Below are 18,089 nucleotides of genomic sequence, written 5' to 3' on the forward strand. Positions count from 1 at the left end.
TTAAATTTAAGCTCTGTGTTTTGGTTAGCCACAGGGTAAAATAGAAAATGTAATTGAAGCTCTAAATGTCATTCAATATTGGTTTGTATTTATGCCATTCTGAAAATATATGGTTCTGTGTAAATTATGAAAACAGAGCTCTGTTATTTATCTTGTTAGGGGACAGATTTGTAGCTGACCTTTTTTGGTATATTTTAGGTCACTGTAACATGTAACTGTAAGATGTAGTGTAAGATGTAACTTTATTTGAAGACTTGTTTTAAGGGTGAAGCTGTATTCTTAGCGTGGTGAGTCTCTCCACATTGCCTTTGATCCCTTAAATTTTGCTGTTCCATTAACAGTAAATCAGACCGTGAAGTGTTTGAAGTTTTCTACGTTTCCTTGGCTACCCCTGACTACAACAGATAGACATGTTCTCTCGTCTAATGAAAGGTATGGTACCTGCTGTGTGTCATGTATTTTGGTTCATTTATAGCCATTAAATCTGGTTGCCATTATTGTATATTTTCACCAGGAAAAAACATACTAAATGGCTGTGAAAGGTAGTAATGGGAATGTATGAGTGATTTTCACTGTTTCAAAAAGCAAGTCAGAAACTTCCTATTTGCCATTATCTGGCTACACATCAAGATTTTGCTTTTGTTTTGTTTTTGTGGTTGGGATCTTGTATGCTTCTTGGTGGTAAAAATCATCTCTAATTGATCAGATTCTCCGATTGGCCATTGCTTAGGCCCTTAGTTAATAAAAATAGAAAAAGATTAAACATAAGTATAGTATTTTTTAGTGGACAATATATTCAGTTGACAGTAAAAAGACCAGCTTGCTAGAGTTAGGACTAGAGAAACAGTTGGATGCTATTAAATTCTTTTTGATGCTGCCACTTCCACAGCATCAGTAGATTCTCTTGAAACAACGTATTGAAGAGGTAGAGTCCATGTGGGAAAGCGGCAGGGGTGGTTTTGATGTCAGCTCTGAGGCAGGCCTCAAGGAGGAGCTGTGATTTCTGGTACACACCTCTGGATGGTGGGTGGTGGACTGGAGCTGGGCTGAGGGGAGGGTATAAATTCTTATGGTGGGAGGTAAACAATTGCCAAATCCCTGGGGAGAACTTACTGTCTGAGACGGTGAGGGGTGTCCTCTCGGATAAGAGAATCCCAGCTTCATTCACTAGGCCAAGGAAGAGCAGTAAGGAATTTAATTTCTAGAATTACCTTTATACTTGCTCTCATATTCTCTGTCATTTAGCAGATTTCGTTGCATTCTGTGCCCTTTGACATTGATTTCATTTGGAGCACGGTGATGGTCTTGGCATACAGTGGTGGATACTGTGTAGTGCTGGCTCTTGAGGAGGGTCGGTGGGGGATAGAAGGTCAGCGTGCAGTTGCCATAGTACCACATGTGGGCGGATGGAGGAAGGACCCACTCCCGAGTTCGTGATTAGGGAAAAGATCTAGGAAGGCTGGGTAGAGTCATTATGCCACTAGGTTACTTAGAGTCTGGTATACATAAACTTTTTAAGAATAAATAATGCTGCTTACTTATTTATTTATTTCGGGTAGCTCTTTAAGAAGTAGTAACCACACTTTAATTTGGAACACCTGTGAACTATTGAAGGATGTAATCATGCAAGATTTTCCTGCTGAAATTTTCCTTCAAAGGCCAAAAATTGTTCAGGTATGTATCCTCTGTAATTGTTTTAGATTTTGAAATAGAGAACTTTTTTTTTTTTTTTTTTTAGAGATTTTATTTGTCTGACAGAGAGAGACACAGCAAGAGAGAGACACGAGCAGGGGGAATGGGAGAGGGAGAAGCAGGCTTTCCACCACGCAGAGAGTGCAGCATGGGGCCCAAACCCAGGACCCCAGGATCATGATCTGAGCCGAAGGCAGATGTTTAACGACTGATCTGAGCATCCCGAAATAGAGAAGTTTTTATAGTGAAACAAATTTTGGAAAGTAGGAGTCCTTGGGAAGGAATATACTATATTTAAAAAATGAGGTATTTGGTTCCTGAAATCACTTCTGCTCCAACTTCTTTGGATAGTGGTAGTTCTTCGAATAGGAGGTAGTCTTGTTTGACACATACAGGTCCAGTTTGGCCATCTTGAATTTACCTTTTATGGGTCACTTAAAGAGGAGAATAGACTTTGGAAATTGAGATTTGACAGCAGTAACCCTTCTTCTTCTTCTTCTTTTTTAAATAAAGATTTTATTTATTTATTTGACAGAGACATGGCGAGAGAAGGAACACGGCGAGTGAGTGGGAGAGGGAGAAGTAGGCTTCCTGCTGAGCGGGAGCCCAATGCAGGGCTCGATCCCAGGACCCTGGGCTCATGACCTGAGTTGAGGGCAGATGTCTAATGACTGAGGCACTCAGGTGCCTCACCAGTAACCCTTCTTAGCAGTGAGAATAGCATTGCTTTTTGAGTATCTGGGATGTGTAAGGCACAGTGTTAGATCCTGTGGAAATAGAGAGTAGTGAGCAGTTCAGGTGGATTCTTTACAGTCTAGTCTGTTGTTTAATAGTAGAGCTTGGGATATGGGGTCTGGGATCATGGCGTAGCCACAGCTGCTGATGATGCCCCAGCACCCTCAGTCCGCAATCCCAGGACTGGAGTGCGTGCCTCTGAATGGCAACTATTAATACATACTGTTGTAGTTGTCGAAAGATAGCAGAGGAAAAGCTGTTAGTTGCCAAAAGGTGGCAAAATGATTTAGCTGTTTGAGATGCTGAAGGCTTGCTGTGATTTTTAAAAAGTATGGTATAACTTAATGTTCCGAATGGGGAATAATTCGTGTGTTCTCTCAGAATAGGTACTCAGCCAACAGATTTTAGATATAATAAACACTATTTAAATTTTATTTTGTTTTGTCCCATCTTCTGGCATTATGCTAAGTCAATTTTGCCTATTGTTTCTTGGTTTATAGATATTTTTCAAATTATTTTATTTCCTTTGGTTATTCATTTGATCTTACTTAAACTCCACACCCACCTTCCTTTGATCATTTTCCTTGCTCTTCTTTATTTCAGAGCCTTTTATCTCTGTTGAAACTGGCCTTCGGAGGAGATGGAAAACATCGCCTGGCATTACAGTCAGTGTCTTGCTTGCAGCAGCTGTGCATATACTTAAGAAACAGACTTAACTTTCACCGAGATCCAGGTTTTTTCTCCAGTAAACAAGGTATTTGTTTATTTATTCATTAGTCACTTTTGGTATTTACAGATGCTTCTGAGTATTCCCTATTATACTTACTGTATAAATTTTCATAAACCCCTCATTCCTAAATGTCATTAAATGATCATCTTTGAAAACCAGTTGTGTGTATGATAGAACCTCTCCTGCTCCCATCCTCGTTTTTGGGTAACAGCCATTGGCAAGATGTTTTTCTTTTCTCTTATGCGTACAGTGTTGTTGGCAGCTAGGGACCAGAATTCTGAGTTCAGCTATTCATGTGGGACTGTGGGCATTTTATAAAGTTACTTGTATTAGTAGATTGTTTGATTTGAAAAAGAACAATGTGTAGTTTTTTAATAAATATTTGTTTAGGGGCCCCTGGGTGGCTCAGTGGGTTAAGCATCTGCCTTCGGCTTAGGTCATGATCCCAGGGTCTTGGGATCGAGCCCTGCATCAGGCTCTCTGCTCAGCAGGGATCCTGCTTCCCTCCCTCTCTCTCTGCCTGCCTCTCAGCCTACTTGTGATCTCTGTCAAATAAATAAATAAAATTCAAAAAAATATTTGTTTAACATTTGGTCTATTTAATTAATTTAATTAATTTATTTTAAAATAAACTCTGCACCCAACGTGGGTATTGAACTCACAACCCCAGGATCAAGAGTTGCATGTACTACCGACTGAGCCAGCCAGGTGCCCTCAGTTTGTATTTTATGAAAACTGTTTTTATGCAACTTTTGATGTAGAGAGTAGTTTTAATGTGTTAATGGTGCCAGACTTTTAAGGGAGAAGGCACCACCTAATGGCCAAATAGAGCACTAGACTGGCTCTGTCAAAACACTATTTATAACTTAGGAATTCTGTGCACTTGCTTTGAAAGTTGAATGTTAAATTACAGTGATTTGTCATCATGCTTCACAGTTAATCCCTATTCTGTTCAGAGCTTCACTGGCCCTGTACTACTTGCATGCTTATGCTATATATTAATTTTATTATATATCTCAGGGTGTAGGGTTTCTCATTAACATTCTTGAGCTTGAGCATTTTGCATATGACTGATAACAGATCTGCAGGTTCCCCATATTTCATCAGAATAAGTTATAATGTTGATAAAAATAGTATCGTTGAAGATTTATTCATGTATTGAATGTTTATTTATCACCAACTATATTCCAGCTGATGTTCTAGGCTCTGTGGGATATAACCCTGAACAAAGCAGATAAGGTCCCTACCCTTCTGAGCTTATCCATGAGAAGGTTGGAGACAGCTAGTAAACGAGTAAACAAGTTTGTTTCAGGTCAGAAGTGCTCGAGGGAAATATGAAGGGTCATGTGACTGAAGGTGACCAGGGAACCCCAGCTTACCTGGATAGGCCTGGCAGGGAGAGCCTCTCAGAGGAGGTGATCTGAAGGGTGAGAAGGAACCATCCACCTGAGCTGCAGGAACAGTGTTCCTGGCTGGTTGGGGGCCTTGGAAATGAGGTGACCTGCCTGAGGAAAGGAAGCCAGGCCGCCGTGTGAGTGGATGCAGTAAGCAGGAGGAGTAAGGAGGGACTGAGGTGAGATCAGAGGGGTAGCCAGGGGCCAAAGTGCTTTGGGATTTGTAGATCTTGGGAAGCGTTTCATATTTTCTTTGCAGTGCAGTGAGAAAGCTGGGGAGCTTTCTTTTTTCCTCTTCAGATGCCTTTATTTTATTTAATCCCGTAAAAAAATATGATAAAATATGTATAGCATAAAATCTGCTATCATAACCATTTAGAAGTGTGCAATTTTGTTGGCATTAATTGCTTTCACACTCTTGTGCAACCATCACCATTATCTGTTCTCAAACGTTTATCACCCTAAATAGAAGAACTGTGACTGTACCCCTGCTCTTCATGTCCCCTTCTCTCGGCAGCACCTCAGCTATGTTCTGTCTCTAAATTTGTTCTTGGTACCTCATAGAAGCGGAGTCATACAGAGTTTGTCCTTTTGTGTCTGGCTCGTCATGTTCTGAGCGTCACGTTCTCAGGGTTCGTCCCATGTTTCAGCTGTGTCACAACTTCATTCCTTTTTATGGATGAATAATGTTCTGCTGTGTGGCTATGCCACATTTGGCTTATTCATTTATCTGTTGAGGGACACTTGAGTCGTTCTTACCCTTTGGCTCTTGTGAATAATGTTTTGGTAAATATTGGCATATCTGAGCCCGTTTTCAGTTCTGTTGGGTATATACCTAAGAGTGGAGTGGCGGGGTCATGTTAATTCTACAGTTAGCTGTCTGAGGAACAAGGAGACTGTTTGCCACCGTGGCTGTCTGATTTTACGTCCTCCCTGGCAACCTGTGAGACTTCCAGTTTCTCCACATGCTGTCAACACTTGTTATTTTTCCATTTTATCTTATTTCATTTATTTGTCTTTAAAAGGTTTTATTTATTTGAGAGAGATCACACAAGAGAGAGCCCAAGCAGGGAGGAGGGGTAGAGAGAGCAGGGAGCCTCAAGGCTCTATCCCAGTTTCTAACCCTGAAATAAAGGCAGCTCAGTACTCTGAGCTAAAGACAGATGCTTAACTGACTGAGCCAACCAGGCACCCCGTTTTCCCTTTTTAAAATCATAGTCATCCTAGTAGGTGTGAGGTGGTAGGTATTTCATTGTGGTTCTGATTTATTTCCCTGAAGACTCAGTAGTCTTAATGATTAGTGATTTGAATGACTTTAATGACTAGTGATTTCCTAGTGACTTTTTACATGCAGACCAGCCATTTGTGTGTCTTCTTTGGAAAACTGTCTTTTTAAGTCTTTGCCCATTTTCTAAATTGGATGTTTTTTGTTTTTCGTTTTTAAGATTTTTATTTACTTATCTTATTTTATTATTTTTTAAAAGATTTATTTATTTGAGAGAGAGAGAGAGCACAGGTAGGCAGAAGGGAAAGGGAGAAGCAGACTCCCAGCTAAGCAGGGACCCTGATGCAGGGCTCAATCCCAGGACCCCGAGATCACGACCCAAACTGTACACAGCTGCTTAACCAACTGAGCTTCCCCTTATTTACTTATTTTAGAGAGAGGGAGAGCGTTGTGGGAGGTTTGAGGGGAGAGTGGGGCAGAAAGAGAGAGAAAATCTCAAGCAGATTCCTTGCTGAGCTTGGAGCCCGAGGTGGGATTTTATCTTATGACCATGACATCCTGCTGAGCAGAGAGCCCGATGTGGGGCTCCATTCCAGGACCCTGGGATCATGACCTGAGCTGAAGGCAGAGATTTAACCTACTGAGCCATCAGGCTTTATAAAAAAATAAAAAAAAGATTTATTTATTTATTTGACAGACAGAGATCACAAGTAGGCAGAGAGGCAGGCAGAGAAAGAGGAGGAAGCAGGCTCCCCACCAAGCAGCCCAGTGCGGGGCTTGATCCCAGGACCCTGGAACCACGACCTGAACTGAAGGCAGAGGCTTTAACCCACTGAACCACCCAGGCGCCCCTTTGATTTCATTTTTATATGTGCTTTGAGGTAGAGTTTCTCGTAGAATTTCGAGCAGGGGAGTGCATGACCTTTTATTCTGCTTTGGCAGTCCTGGATGTTATAAGTCAATTATGCTGGCTAGAAGGCTACATGTAATCAGGTCAGTTAGTTATAAATCTAAATGTGCTAAGTGAGTACTTTCAGAAAAGGTTGACCTTTACTTTCACCTCAGTAGAAGTGTTTCTACTATCTTAACTTTGTTAATGTTTTTTGGAAGAATGACATATAAAAGCTGTATAATCATCATTTGTTGCTATTGAGGGATAATTTCATTCTTTTCTCCCCCTCAGATGTCGTTTCCCAAAATTCTTCTTTGTCTTACTGTCATGAAGTTAGAGTTGCTCATCATTCCCAGAATCCTTCTCCAGGAAGCAGTAGTCCCCGGCCTTCTGTGGTCGGACGCACAGGCCAGCGACCCAGAGGAGATGGCCAGGATTGGGATGCCGTGTCTTCCAGGTGAACCCTGAAAAGCCCAGTTAATGCGTGTGTATGTTTTAATCTCAGAGGGAGATTAATAATTTTTCTCTGTCTTGTCTTTCGGAGCACTACCACAAGTATTGGCCTTGTGTTGAATCAGTGGTTTTCATGCTTTTTTGACCATAATCCACAGTAAGAAATCATATTACATTGAATTCAATATGCCATACACAGTCACATGCTTTTACATATATGTGTATGTATGTTTGCATGTGTGTACACCTGTGTGTGTGTCCCTTTCAAAAAAAGGTGTTCACAAAGTAGTACTTTGATTCCATATGGTACGTAGTCAATGATATTTTCTGTTCTTTTTTATTTTATTAAAAAATCGTGAAGATTCTGGCCTTTTAAGTTGTTTTTATTAGCCACAGGTGAAATGTGATCTAGTTTAAAAGCATAGCTTTAAATGATAGATACATTTTGATGGTATTTCAAACCGTCATATGTAAGTTTAATCATAATTTAAATGAATCAGTATTACTATTAAAGGGAATGAAGAGAGACTATAAAACATTCCTTTCCAATGCACAATTTACGGAATTTTACTTATTTATATAAATACAGATTTTTATATATCAATTTTTTATAATCAATGTAAGGGGATTGGTGTGGTATTTGTGTGTTACCTCATCCTTAGGCTACAAGCATCTTATAAACATACTAGTTTCTTCCTTGGTGCTGTTTTAATAAATGCTCGGTGAGCTGAGCACTCATTGTTGGAGTGATCATTTACTCCTATCACTGCTGCTGCTACACTCGGACACTGATTCACGCTCTCTGCTTGGTGTTACGCCAAGTGCTGTACATGCTTTATCTCCTTTAGTTGTCCTCCTGACAGTCCTGTAATGGCATTGGTATTATCTTCATCATCATTTCAGACAAACCTGGTTTGGAAAGGCAATGAGCCTTATCCCAGTTTATACAGTTGGTGAAGAGGAGGGCAGGGGTTTGAACAGTATGATCTGAGAGCCCGTGCCTAATCCTTCTGTAGGAGTGGGTGTTGGTCAGACATGGTTTTCTCTTTACCCTTATAAAGCCTTTCTACCTCATTCTCTGAGATGTATCTAGTGTGCTTCATGGTTATATCTTTTCACTCCTTGCTGAATACCTTCCTCATGGAGCCTTTTAGAGTTTGAGGGAAGCCCACCTCCTTTTCATGTTTTGCATTGTTGAAATTGAAGAAATGACAGAACATGTTTTAAATTTTGGAAGTTTTACATGATTAGTAGCATTAGTGTATCTGTGATTCAGCTTCAATTATGGATAACGTTAAAAGTAAAAAATTTGAGGTCTTTTGTAAATGTGAGGTTCAGGCCTTTCTATAGCATTTTATCCCCGTCCCATCATTTGACACCCAAGGTCAGAATTCTTTATGAAGAAGGTCAAGAAAGATGGGAGGTTCCACTTTTTGGTATAATTTCAAAATCATGATGTGATGTTGAATATACTAAATGAAGTAATCCCCTTCTCCTCATGTTTTTCTGGCATTTTTTTAGCATTCTTCAGTTGCTAACATTGGCTTACTTGGAACATTTGGTGAAAATCACAGAAAATCTAGGAAAGTAAATGATTTAGTTTTGCCTCTGTAAGCTGATTACAGAAGAACTTTGCTGTGAATTGGCTTGATCTTGAGAAACGAATGGGTTATTAGTGCTAATGTTGATTGCTCTTACAGGAATTTTAAGAACATCATTTTGAAAAGCAATATATAGATGCATTTTTGGTTTCATTTACAATTTCAACTCCTCGTTATGGAATTTAATCTTATAAATTTGTCAGGGTTTCTCAAATCTGAGCAGGCTTGTTGCATGTTGTGTCCAATGTGAAGCTTCTTACATGCCAGACGGCCGAGAGGCAGTAAACCTATTTGTGGGCTGTCTCCACATTCGAGGATTATCCTTTGTTTATTTTGCAGTGGAAGTAGTGGTCGTGTTCCGGTGAACTCTCGGGTATCTGTGCATTCGCCTTTGGATGTGGTACACATAGATCTGCCGGAGCTGGAGACGGAAGACACGCTCGAGCTGCAGTTCCAGCAGCTCAGTCTTCCCCAGTTCTGTGTCTCTATCCTGGAATCAGCAGTTCCTCTCTTAAGAACAGGTTAGTTTTTGAAGTTACAGTTCTTTTTATATAATTTGTCTTTGTTTTGTCTGTTTTCAGGGATTTTTCTTTTCACCTAAGTTATGACATTTAGAATCTGTATTTACTTATGTTTTAGGATACAAATTTTTCTTTTCCTTTTTTTTTTTTAAATTTTATTAATTTTTTTGAGAGAAAGAGAGAGAGCACACATGCGAGCCTGAGCGGAAGGGAGGGGCAGAGGTTGGAGCACACTCCGCTGCCGAGCAGGGAGCCTGGCACACCGGACTGGATCCCAGGAGCCCAGGATCATGACCTGAGCCAAAGGCAGATGCTTAACCGACTGAGCCACCCAGGCGCCTCTGGGATACAAATTCTTAAGCACTTAATAAAGTCTTATTAAATGTGGATGCCGTGACCAGTGTTTAGATGGAGTATTCCCTTCCATTTATGACTTTTATTGCACAGGATTCCATTTCTGTATGGCTGTTTGAAACGTAAGCACTGAACAAACAGTGCAGCCAGAGTAAGTTAGAGAAGGTGGGCCAGCATTAATGGAGCAGGATAAAAAACTCTTTGGCTTACGCCCTTTGGAAACTTGTTGAGTTGCTCTCAGTTGCTCAGTTTTCCCACTCAGTTTATAGTTAAGCCATGAAAATGTGAAAAACAACCCCCAAACTGGATTCTTACCTTTGCAATTATTTCTTTTTCTAAGGAAAAAAAAAAAAACCCCAACCTCAAGAAACCTAGCATTCTGCGGTTGCTCTTTCTCTCAAATGTGCTGGGTAAATCTGCAAAGATATACTCAAGTACTTAAGTATCCATTGTAATATAGTTGTAATTTTAGTGAAGTGCGATAGGAACAGTAATAATACGGCCAGTGTTCCAGAGACTTTAGGACCAGAACAGCAGTTCCCGCCGGCTTTGTGTGCGTGGTTTCATGCATTTCTCTCGCCATCCCACTGTACCTTCCCCGAAGCGGGAGTTCCTACTTTCATCCCCGTTTCACACATGAGAGAACGGAGGCTTAGAGTGGTTTAGAAACTTATCCAAAGTCAAACAGCTAAAACAGCTAAAAACCTTGAACCAAGGTTCTTCTGAAGCCAGTGTCCAATGCTCCTAAGCACTTAGCATTTTGTGAGGTACAAAAAGGTTTGGAAGCAGTAACGTTTTTTTGTTCTCTAACTATACATTTTCAGTAGTTGATAAACTTGTCAAGATATAAATACAAGATAAACAGGATATGTATTTTATGATCTGTACAGGCTCAATTAAAAAAATGTATTCTATTTCAATGATTTCTCAAGCACTAATTTTTGCCTGCTTGGTGGTGTAGTGGGGTGGGAAGCAGGGCAGAGGTCTATATTGGGGAAGCATTATAAATGTTTCTATCCCGGGGCGCCTGGATGGCTCAGTGGGTTAAGCCACTGCCTTCGGCTCAGGTCATGTTCTCAGGGTCCTGGGATCGAGTCCCGCATCAGGCTCTCTGCTCTGCAGGGAGCCTGCTTCCCTCTCTCTCTCTCTCTGCCTGCCTCTCCATCTACTTGTGATTTCTCTCCGTCAAATAAATAAATAAAATCTTTAAAAAAAAAAAAGTTTCTATCCCAAGGAAACCCAAATAACCCTAACTTAGCACTGACTGAGTAACTCTGCTTCCAGGAGTTAGAAGCACATATTAATTCATGTACTAGTAGTGTGAAATAAAGAAAGGCTGAACTTTGGTATCAGAAAGTATATATGTTTGTCTGCATGCTGTACTGAGAACAGTTTTAGATTTAATGATTTCTCATTTAACCTTTTCTTAATTTGCTGTAAAAAGTCAGATTGATAATTATAAAGCTATAGCTTGGTACATAAAATTTTCTAAATGTTCTCTTGCCCTTTTGTGGTAAATTATTGCATAATTTGTAATTGTTCAATATCATAAGAGGTTTCTAAGAGGACTTGCTCTAGCTGTTCTAATGGGACAATTACTCTAGACCCTTACGATCTTGTAGTTTGCTTTACTTTTAGTCATTGGAAACTGACCTTTGGTGTGTGGGAAGTCTTGAATGAATGTTCACCTTATGGATAGTAGAGTTCCTTTGTTATTCTGTCTCTGTGGAGAAAAGGGATTGCTTTGGCGGGTGTGACAGAACAGTTTCTTTGGAATTTTTTTTTTTTTTTAAGACTTATTTATTTTAGAGAGAGAGAGAGAGAGAAAGAGTGAGTGCATATGAGCAAGGGGGCAGGGCGGGGTGGGGCGGGGTGGTTGGGCAGAGAGAATCCTTAAGTATAGTCCATGCTGAGCAGGGAGCCCGACTTGGGGCTCTATCCCAGGACCCAGAGGTCATGATCTGAGCTGAAATCAAGAGTCAGATCCTCAACTAACTGAGCCACCCACGTGCCCCTCTTTCGGAATTTTTATAGAGTTTTAAGTCCATAGAGGCTTGATACCTGTTTGAGATGGATTTTCTTGACATTTCTTCTGGAAATGCCATCATGCACATTTATTCCTTTAGTTGTCCAGTGCAACTTCTGACAAGGGCCTTCTAGCGCTAAGTTTCAGAGAATGCATTTTCTAAACCTAACCTGGTGCTTTGTTATATATTACATGTAACATGGAAAGTCTCTGGATTAGCAAAATTTTAATCTACCTTACAGTATTTTTAGTTAGATTTTGCTACTTTCTTTTTGAACATCTTTCTCATTTATGAGCACATTGAATTTGTTGTAAATAGTATTGTGATTGCAACAGAGGTGTTAATGGTTGTTAGAGATTGTGACATCCCTATTCATCTCTTTCAGTGATTCTAAAGACATCAAAAAATAAAAAGAGAAATAGGAGTTTGGGGGCATGACTAGAGGATTGAGCAGTATGCTATGTAGTTGTTCATTTGAAAGTTAACTTTTTAAATTCTCTCCTGTTTATATATCTAGGTAGTAGACAAGTGATAATAAGAGTTCTGGAATTGCTTGCAGAGGATCTGATACTTATTGGTGAAGCGATTTCAGAAGACATCTGGGATGACAACAGCCTTTTTGCTATAGATATGGTGAGGATCAGTAATTTCCTTTTTATTTTATTTTGGTCCTTTTAAGCTGGTTTCATTGTCTCATTAGTCTTTGAAAGCTTTCTTTCTAACCACTGTGTCCCAGGCTTATTTTGTGCATTCTGGAACAAACCATTTCACTAGAAATTCTGGTTACTTTAACTAATTATTCTGGTTACTTGTCATGGGGGCGGGATATATATACTGAGACTAAAAACAGGGCAATGGGGTCCTTATAGCTATTGTCTTACAATTTTTTTTTTTTTTTTAAGATTTTATTTATTCATTTGACAGAGAGAGATCACAGGTAGAGAGGCTGGCAGAGAGAGAGAGAGAGAGAGAGAGAGAGAGAGAAGCAGGCTCCCTGCTGAGCAGAGAGCCCGATGCGGGACTCGATCCCAGGACCCTGAGATCATGACCTGAGCTGAAGGCAGCGGCTTAACCCACTAAGCCACCCAGGCGCCCCCACAATTTTTTTTTTTTTAGTAATTGAACTAGGAAATAATATATTTTAAAAAATGAACTTAGATTGATATTTTTCTGATTTTAAGCTTATATTTCCTTGCTCATATTTTGTACTGTTGCTCATAGAAAGTCTTAGTTTTTGGCAATAAAGTTATTAGCTCTAACCTTCAGCACATAACTAAGTAATTTCAGAATAGCAGTGTTAGTATCATTGTGGTCACTGACTGGTAATGGTCAAGATTTCTTGGCAGTTCTTTTTGACTCAGACTAAATCTCACTGAGAATATGCAGTCAAGAGGCACCTGGGTGGCTCAGGTGGTTGAGCACCACACTCTTGATTCAACTCAGGTGGTTATCTTAGAGTCACACGAGGTTGAGCCCTGTGTGGGGCTCTGTGCTGAGCGTACAGTCTGCTTGAGATTCTCCCTCTGCCTCTCCCCCCACTCAAGCTCTCTCTTGCATGTACTTTCTCTCCCTCTCTAAAATAAATGAATAAAATCTTTAAAAGAAAAAGGAATATACAGTCAAAAAATGTGCATCAAAGTCACTTGAAAGAATTCTTTTCTCTGTTAACAATTTCTTATATGGTTATATTTGTTTTAATTTATTTTTACTTTTGGGAATTATTTTCTCATAAATATGTAATTCAGAGATGTTCCCCTGTCATCCTGTTCTCTGTTCATTTTTCCCATTTTTATTTTCGTTTTTGCAAATATAAGCAAGTAAGCATGTAGATTGTCACTGCTCTTCTCAGACCTTACATAAGAGGTAGTATGTCACATGTGGTTTTCCACCTTGTTCTTAGACCTTGAAAATATATCCCGTGTGCATGGAATAATAGGTATGGAGATATTTCATGTCCATACGTGGAGGTGTTCATCATTCTGTTTTATAGGCTACAAGTGTCTCAGTGTGTGTTTATTCGCCAGTCTCCTATTGTTGGACACAATTGCTAATACAAATTGTGTGCTGTGAATAACGTGCATATGTCATTTCATACATGTACAAGTGTGTCTCTAGGGTAGATTTCTTTAAGTTAAGATTGTTGCACATCAAAACAGTTGTCAGAGGAAGGGTGGTTGTGGGGACCAGCAAAATGGATGAAGGGGAGTGAGAGGTACAGGCTTCTAGTTAGGGAATGTCTAATTTGTGGGGGTGAAAGGTACAGCAGTACACCATAGGGAATATGATCAGTGATACTTTAATAGCATTATATGGTGACAGGTTGCTATACTGGTGAGCATAGCACAGAGTATACAGTTGTGGAATCACTGTGTTGTATACCTGAATCTAAATGTAACACTGTGTGTCAACTATACTTAAATTGAAAAACTATGTGTATTTTAAATCTTAGATATTGTTGCATTCTCCTGTGTAACCATTTCATTCACTGACTAGCAGTTTATTGGAAGGTGTTTTCTCCTACACACTCAGCAGTAGGGTTTATAGTCAAACCTCAGATTTTTGCCATTCTGGTAAGTGAGATACGGTATGTCAGTGTAGTATTAATTTGCTCTTCTCTGTGAGTAGAGCTGAGCATCTTTTTGTAACTTTAAGGGTCATTTTCTTTTCTTTTTCTGTAAATAGTCCGGGCATTTATCCATTTTTCATCCATTTATCTCTTGGGTCATTGGTCTTTTGTTCTTTTTATATATTAAAGGGGCCTTGACTTTCCAAGACAAGCTGCCGTTTTCTTTCCTCCGGCCCGTCCGCTTGCCTTCTTTCCTCTCCTCTCCTCCGCCCTCCTCTCCTCCGTCCGTCCCTGCCTCCCTTCCTTCTTGACTTTCCTACTGATGTTTTCGTGACTGCAACATCTTCTACTCATTTGTTTGATTTTTTGATTTGAGAGAGAGAGTGTGAGCACAGATGGGAGGGGTAGACGGAGGGGCAGAGAGAGAGTCTTCAGCAGACTCCCCACTGAGCGAGGGCTCCATCCCACAGCCTTGAGAGCATGACCTGAGCCAAAATCTAGAGTTGGAAGAGTTGGACGCCTAACCGACTGAGTTACAGGAACCCCTTCACATGTGAATTTTTATATAGCTGGCTTTGTCAGGTTTTTTTTTTTTTTTTAATCCGTTCTAGATTTTGGATCATAGAAAGATTTTCTTCACACCTTAGGAAAAACATGCTCTATCTTTCCATTTCTTGAAGTCCACTTTTTTGTCTTTCAAGAATATTTTTCTCATATAGATTTTGTACATTATTTATTGTTTATTCATATGTATGTATGTGAATATATATATGTGTGGGTGTTTAACAACTTCATTAATATAAGTTGCAGGTGTTTTAAAAAGTTTCTTGATACATTGACGTATGGATATACATGATATAGATTAGTTTGCATTTTCTATGTAGAATTCATATGCTTTTTTGTCTGCTCTCTTTCAGTAGGATTACTCTGAGATGCTGCCATGTTGATGTGTGTATCAGTAGTTCATTTTATTACTCGATGCCATGTTCTTTGCTATTTGTATTTCAGTAGAGAAGATAGTTTTGGAGAATATGGTTTTATTTATGTATTTTTCTGAAAATGTTTTGATAAGTAATATTTCACATGAGTGATCAACATGTGTATAGGGAACTCAGGAATGTTAGGTTACAACCTATTATTTTCTTAATATTTTCTTAAATGTGTAAACTAACAGTATGTCTCTATGTAAATGGAAATCATGTTCTTTCTTACATTTCAATATGTCATAAATCATTTGTCATTTTACACCTTCTGTCTTAAAATTATCAAGTGATTTCTTTGAAGAACTGATATTCTATCTCTTGTATTAATCTAAATTGGTAACATGTCTCTCTTTTTTAATGCTTGCCTTGTCAGAGAAACAGAAGCAAAATTTATTAATTACAAAAATATATGTTAATTCCCTGAGTTGCTGTTTTTTTTCTCTTTATGTTATTTTGACCTAGGTCTGTCTTTGTTGTATTAAACTGTGTTAGGACTGTCTGATCCTTGTAAATAGAGGTTAGAACCTAAAAAACAAAGAAAATACTGATGTTTACTTAATACCAATACCTGTGTGTGGAAAACCCAAACCTTAAGACACACACACACCCCCCTCTTGAAAAGAGAAACACCTATTATAATAGGTATAATACATTGTTTCAAGTCCTTCAATTTCTTTACCCATAATATAGGAATAATAGTTCTTAATCTTAGTTTTTCTTTAGTCCTTAAGGTTATCATACTATTTGGTAGTTCTTTTTGAAGATTTTCACATATTGAAGTTTTTCAACAAGTGATTTTTTTCTTAGAAGTGTGAAGAATGTTTTATCGGTTGCTTCTTAAATTAACTTGAATTTTCTTGGCCAGAACATTTATCTGTAAAAGTTAGTCATTCACTTTTAACTTTTGGCTGCTGATCTTTTATGATTCAATGAATTATTTTTACTTTAAAGGTTAAATCTGTTGTAGAAGTGCCAATTGGTATGATAGAAATGTTAAATAAAACAGTACTGCTTAAAATTATGTTTGATTTACTTTTACTTGTTTAAAAGAATGAATGCCTCCTAAGGAAAAATATCTCATGCCTTTGGGTATATATTAATAGAAGCAAACAATAGAATTCTTAATGTCCCTACTTTCATCGAGTTTAAAAAGGAAGATGGAAGCAGTATTTTTGTTGAGTCGCTAAAGGAACAAAATAGTGTGTTACTACCAATTCAGAAAGTAGACACCTGAGGATATGTAATCCGATCTCTAGACTTTTCCCAATGGTGTTATTAACAGTCATGTCTGGAGCTCCATGGCTCAGTTTGTGTAAGCATAGTCAAAAGCAACCCCCCCCCCCCCCCAGTCTCCTGCACTGAATGTTTTTATTTCCTGTGAAGTAAATAAAAGAAAAAAAATTTTAATGAACTGTTTTGTTAAGATTAATTTGCTAAGCACTTATAAAAGTTAGGTTGACCTAGAGTATGACATCCCTTCTTTGCTTCCCATTGAAATCAAGTCTGCTTGAACTTCATTCACATGGTAAGTTAGGTTCAAGAAGTGAGGATCTTTACCTCATGCCAGATAACCCCAGACCCCTGGGGGCTGTCTGCCATTCGTTCACGCTGTGCCCTTCTCTTCTCTCGCTCCTGTCATTGCGGTGTCATGAAAGACAGCTTTTTCTCCTCCTTCATGACTCGTTGCTTCCCCATTCCCATCTGACCTGCTGTGAGTGGGTGACTTAGCTATTCAGGCATGTTGGAGAATTGCTGGTTGGAGTTCAAGTGGGGCTGAGAGCATTGCGAACGCATCTAGAGAGAAGGGCTTTGTACCCAGTGAGGGCTCAGTAAGGGTAAGTGAAGCCGACTGTGAATTTATAATTGGGTGAGTGGAATCTCTAATTAGCATAGGCCTCCCCTGCTGCTGCCATCAGTTCAGAGACAGTTATTTTAGTTCACCAAACATTTCTGGATTGCCCATTATACGCTAGGCACTGGGGGTGCAGGATGAATAAGAGGCAGCCCTTTTCACTTTTGTGGAAGATAGACACTTCTGCTCTGACACCAGTAAAACCAAGGTAAGCATACAGGAATAACACTTCAAGGGGTCGTTGAAGGATAGCAGTTACTCTGTTGTAGACCCCGTCTAAGCACTCTGTGTTTATGAAGTCACTGAATCATCACGGCCCTCTAAGGCAGATAACACATGTTACAGATGAAGAAATGGAGGCTCAGTTTTCTTTTTTAGGGTCATTTTAGAGTCTAGGTTTTCAATCATGTTTTATTGCCAGGAATGCCTTGACAACACTCCCATCTTAGAATCTCGGGGCGGGGGCCACTTCTTGTAAATCATTACTGAGCTGAGTCTTAAATTAGAAGTATGATTTGGCTAAGCAGTGAAGGTAGGGTTTTATCTGGCAGAAGGGAAGGGAATGACAGGATAGCGGTGGCGACAGGGAGGTGTGGTGGGGCCATGCAAGCCATAAGGCATAGAACTCAAGGTGGGGGGGGGGGCTGGGGGGTGTGCTGCCTGGTGCTGAGTCGTTCGGCCTCTGTTCTGAAGGCAGGACGGGCTTGCTCTTCCCCAGGAGAATGCCTGGGGAGGTTCGCACAGGAAAGGAAGGAGGGAAGGAAGTACGGAGTGTGGGGCTGGAAGCATGGGCGGGGTGGGGGCTCGGGGGGCTGGGCAGAGCCCGATCCAGTTACCTATTTCAGAGCCTTCACAGGATCTACCACCTATTTTGTAATGTGCAGATAGTGGAGAAATTGTGTTTGCACTGTAAATTCTGTTTTACTGAGAACATTTGGGATATTTTGCTACTCAGTTTAATTCTGTACTTTCTTTTGTAAAAGCCATAAATATCCTCTGAAAACTGGCCTCCCACACCCTCTCCATCAACTACTTCACAGCATTTTGAACATTTCTAGCCCAAC

General features: G+C 39.7%; 1 protein-coding gene across 3 annotated transcripts in view; it reads left to right on the plus strand.

Moving 5' to 3' along the window:
- RTTN (rotatin) overlaps window positions 1–18,089 on the plus strand; it is a 156,186-nt gene that overhangs the window by 4,464 nt on the left and 133,633 nt on the right. For 2 of the 3 annotated variants that reach the window (XM_059138929.1, XM_059138928.1), the window contains exons 5-10: window positions 342–432; window positions 1,560–1,674; window positions 3,031–3,181; window positions 6,960–7,125; window positions 9,062–9,243; window positions 12,142–12,257. In XM_059138929.1, coding sequence (XP_058994912.1) covers window positions 342–432; window positions 1,560–1,674; window positions 3,031–3,181; window positions 6,960–7,125; window positions 9,062–9,243; window positions 12,142–12,257 — 821 coding nt within the window. Of the gene's footprint in view, window positions 1–341; window positions 433–1,559; window positions 1,675–3,030; window positions 3,182–6,959; window positions 7,126–9,061; window positions 9,244–12,141; window positions 12,258–17,084; window positions 17,234–18,089 lie in introns of those variants that run through there. The other variant, XM_059138930.1, reaches the window with a different exon arrangement.

This window comes from Mustela lutreola, chromosome 11 (assembly GCF_030435805.1).
Source record: "Mustela lutreola isolate mMusLut2 chromosome 11, mMusLut2.pri, whole genome shotgun sequence".
NCBI lineage: Eukaryota > Metazoa > Chordata > Mammalia > Carnivora > Mustelidae > Mustela > Mustela lutreola.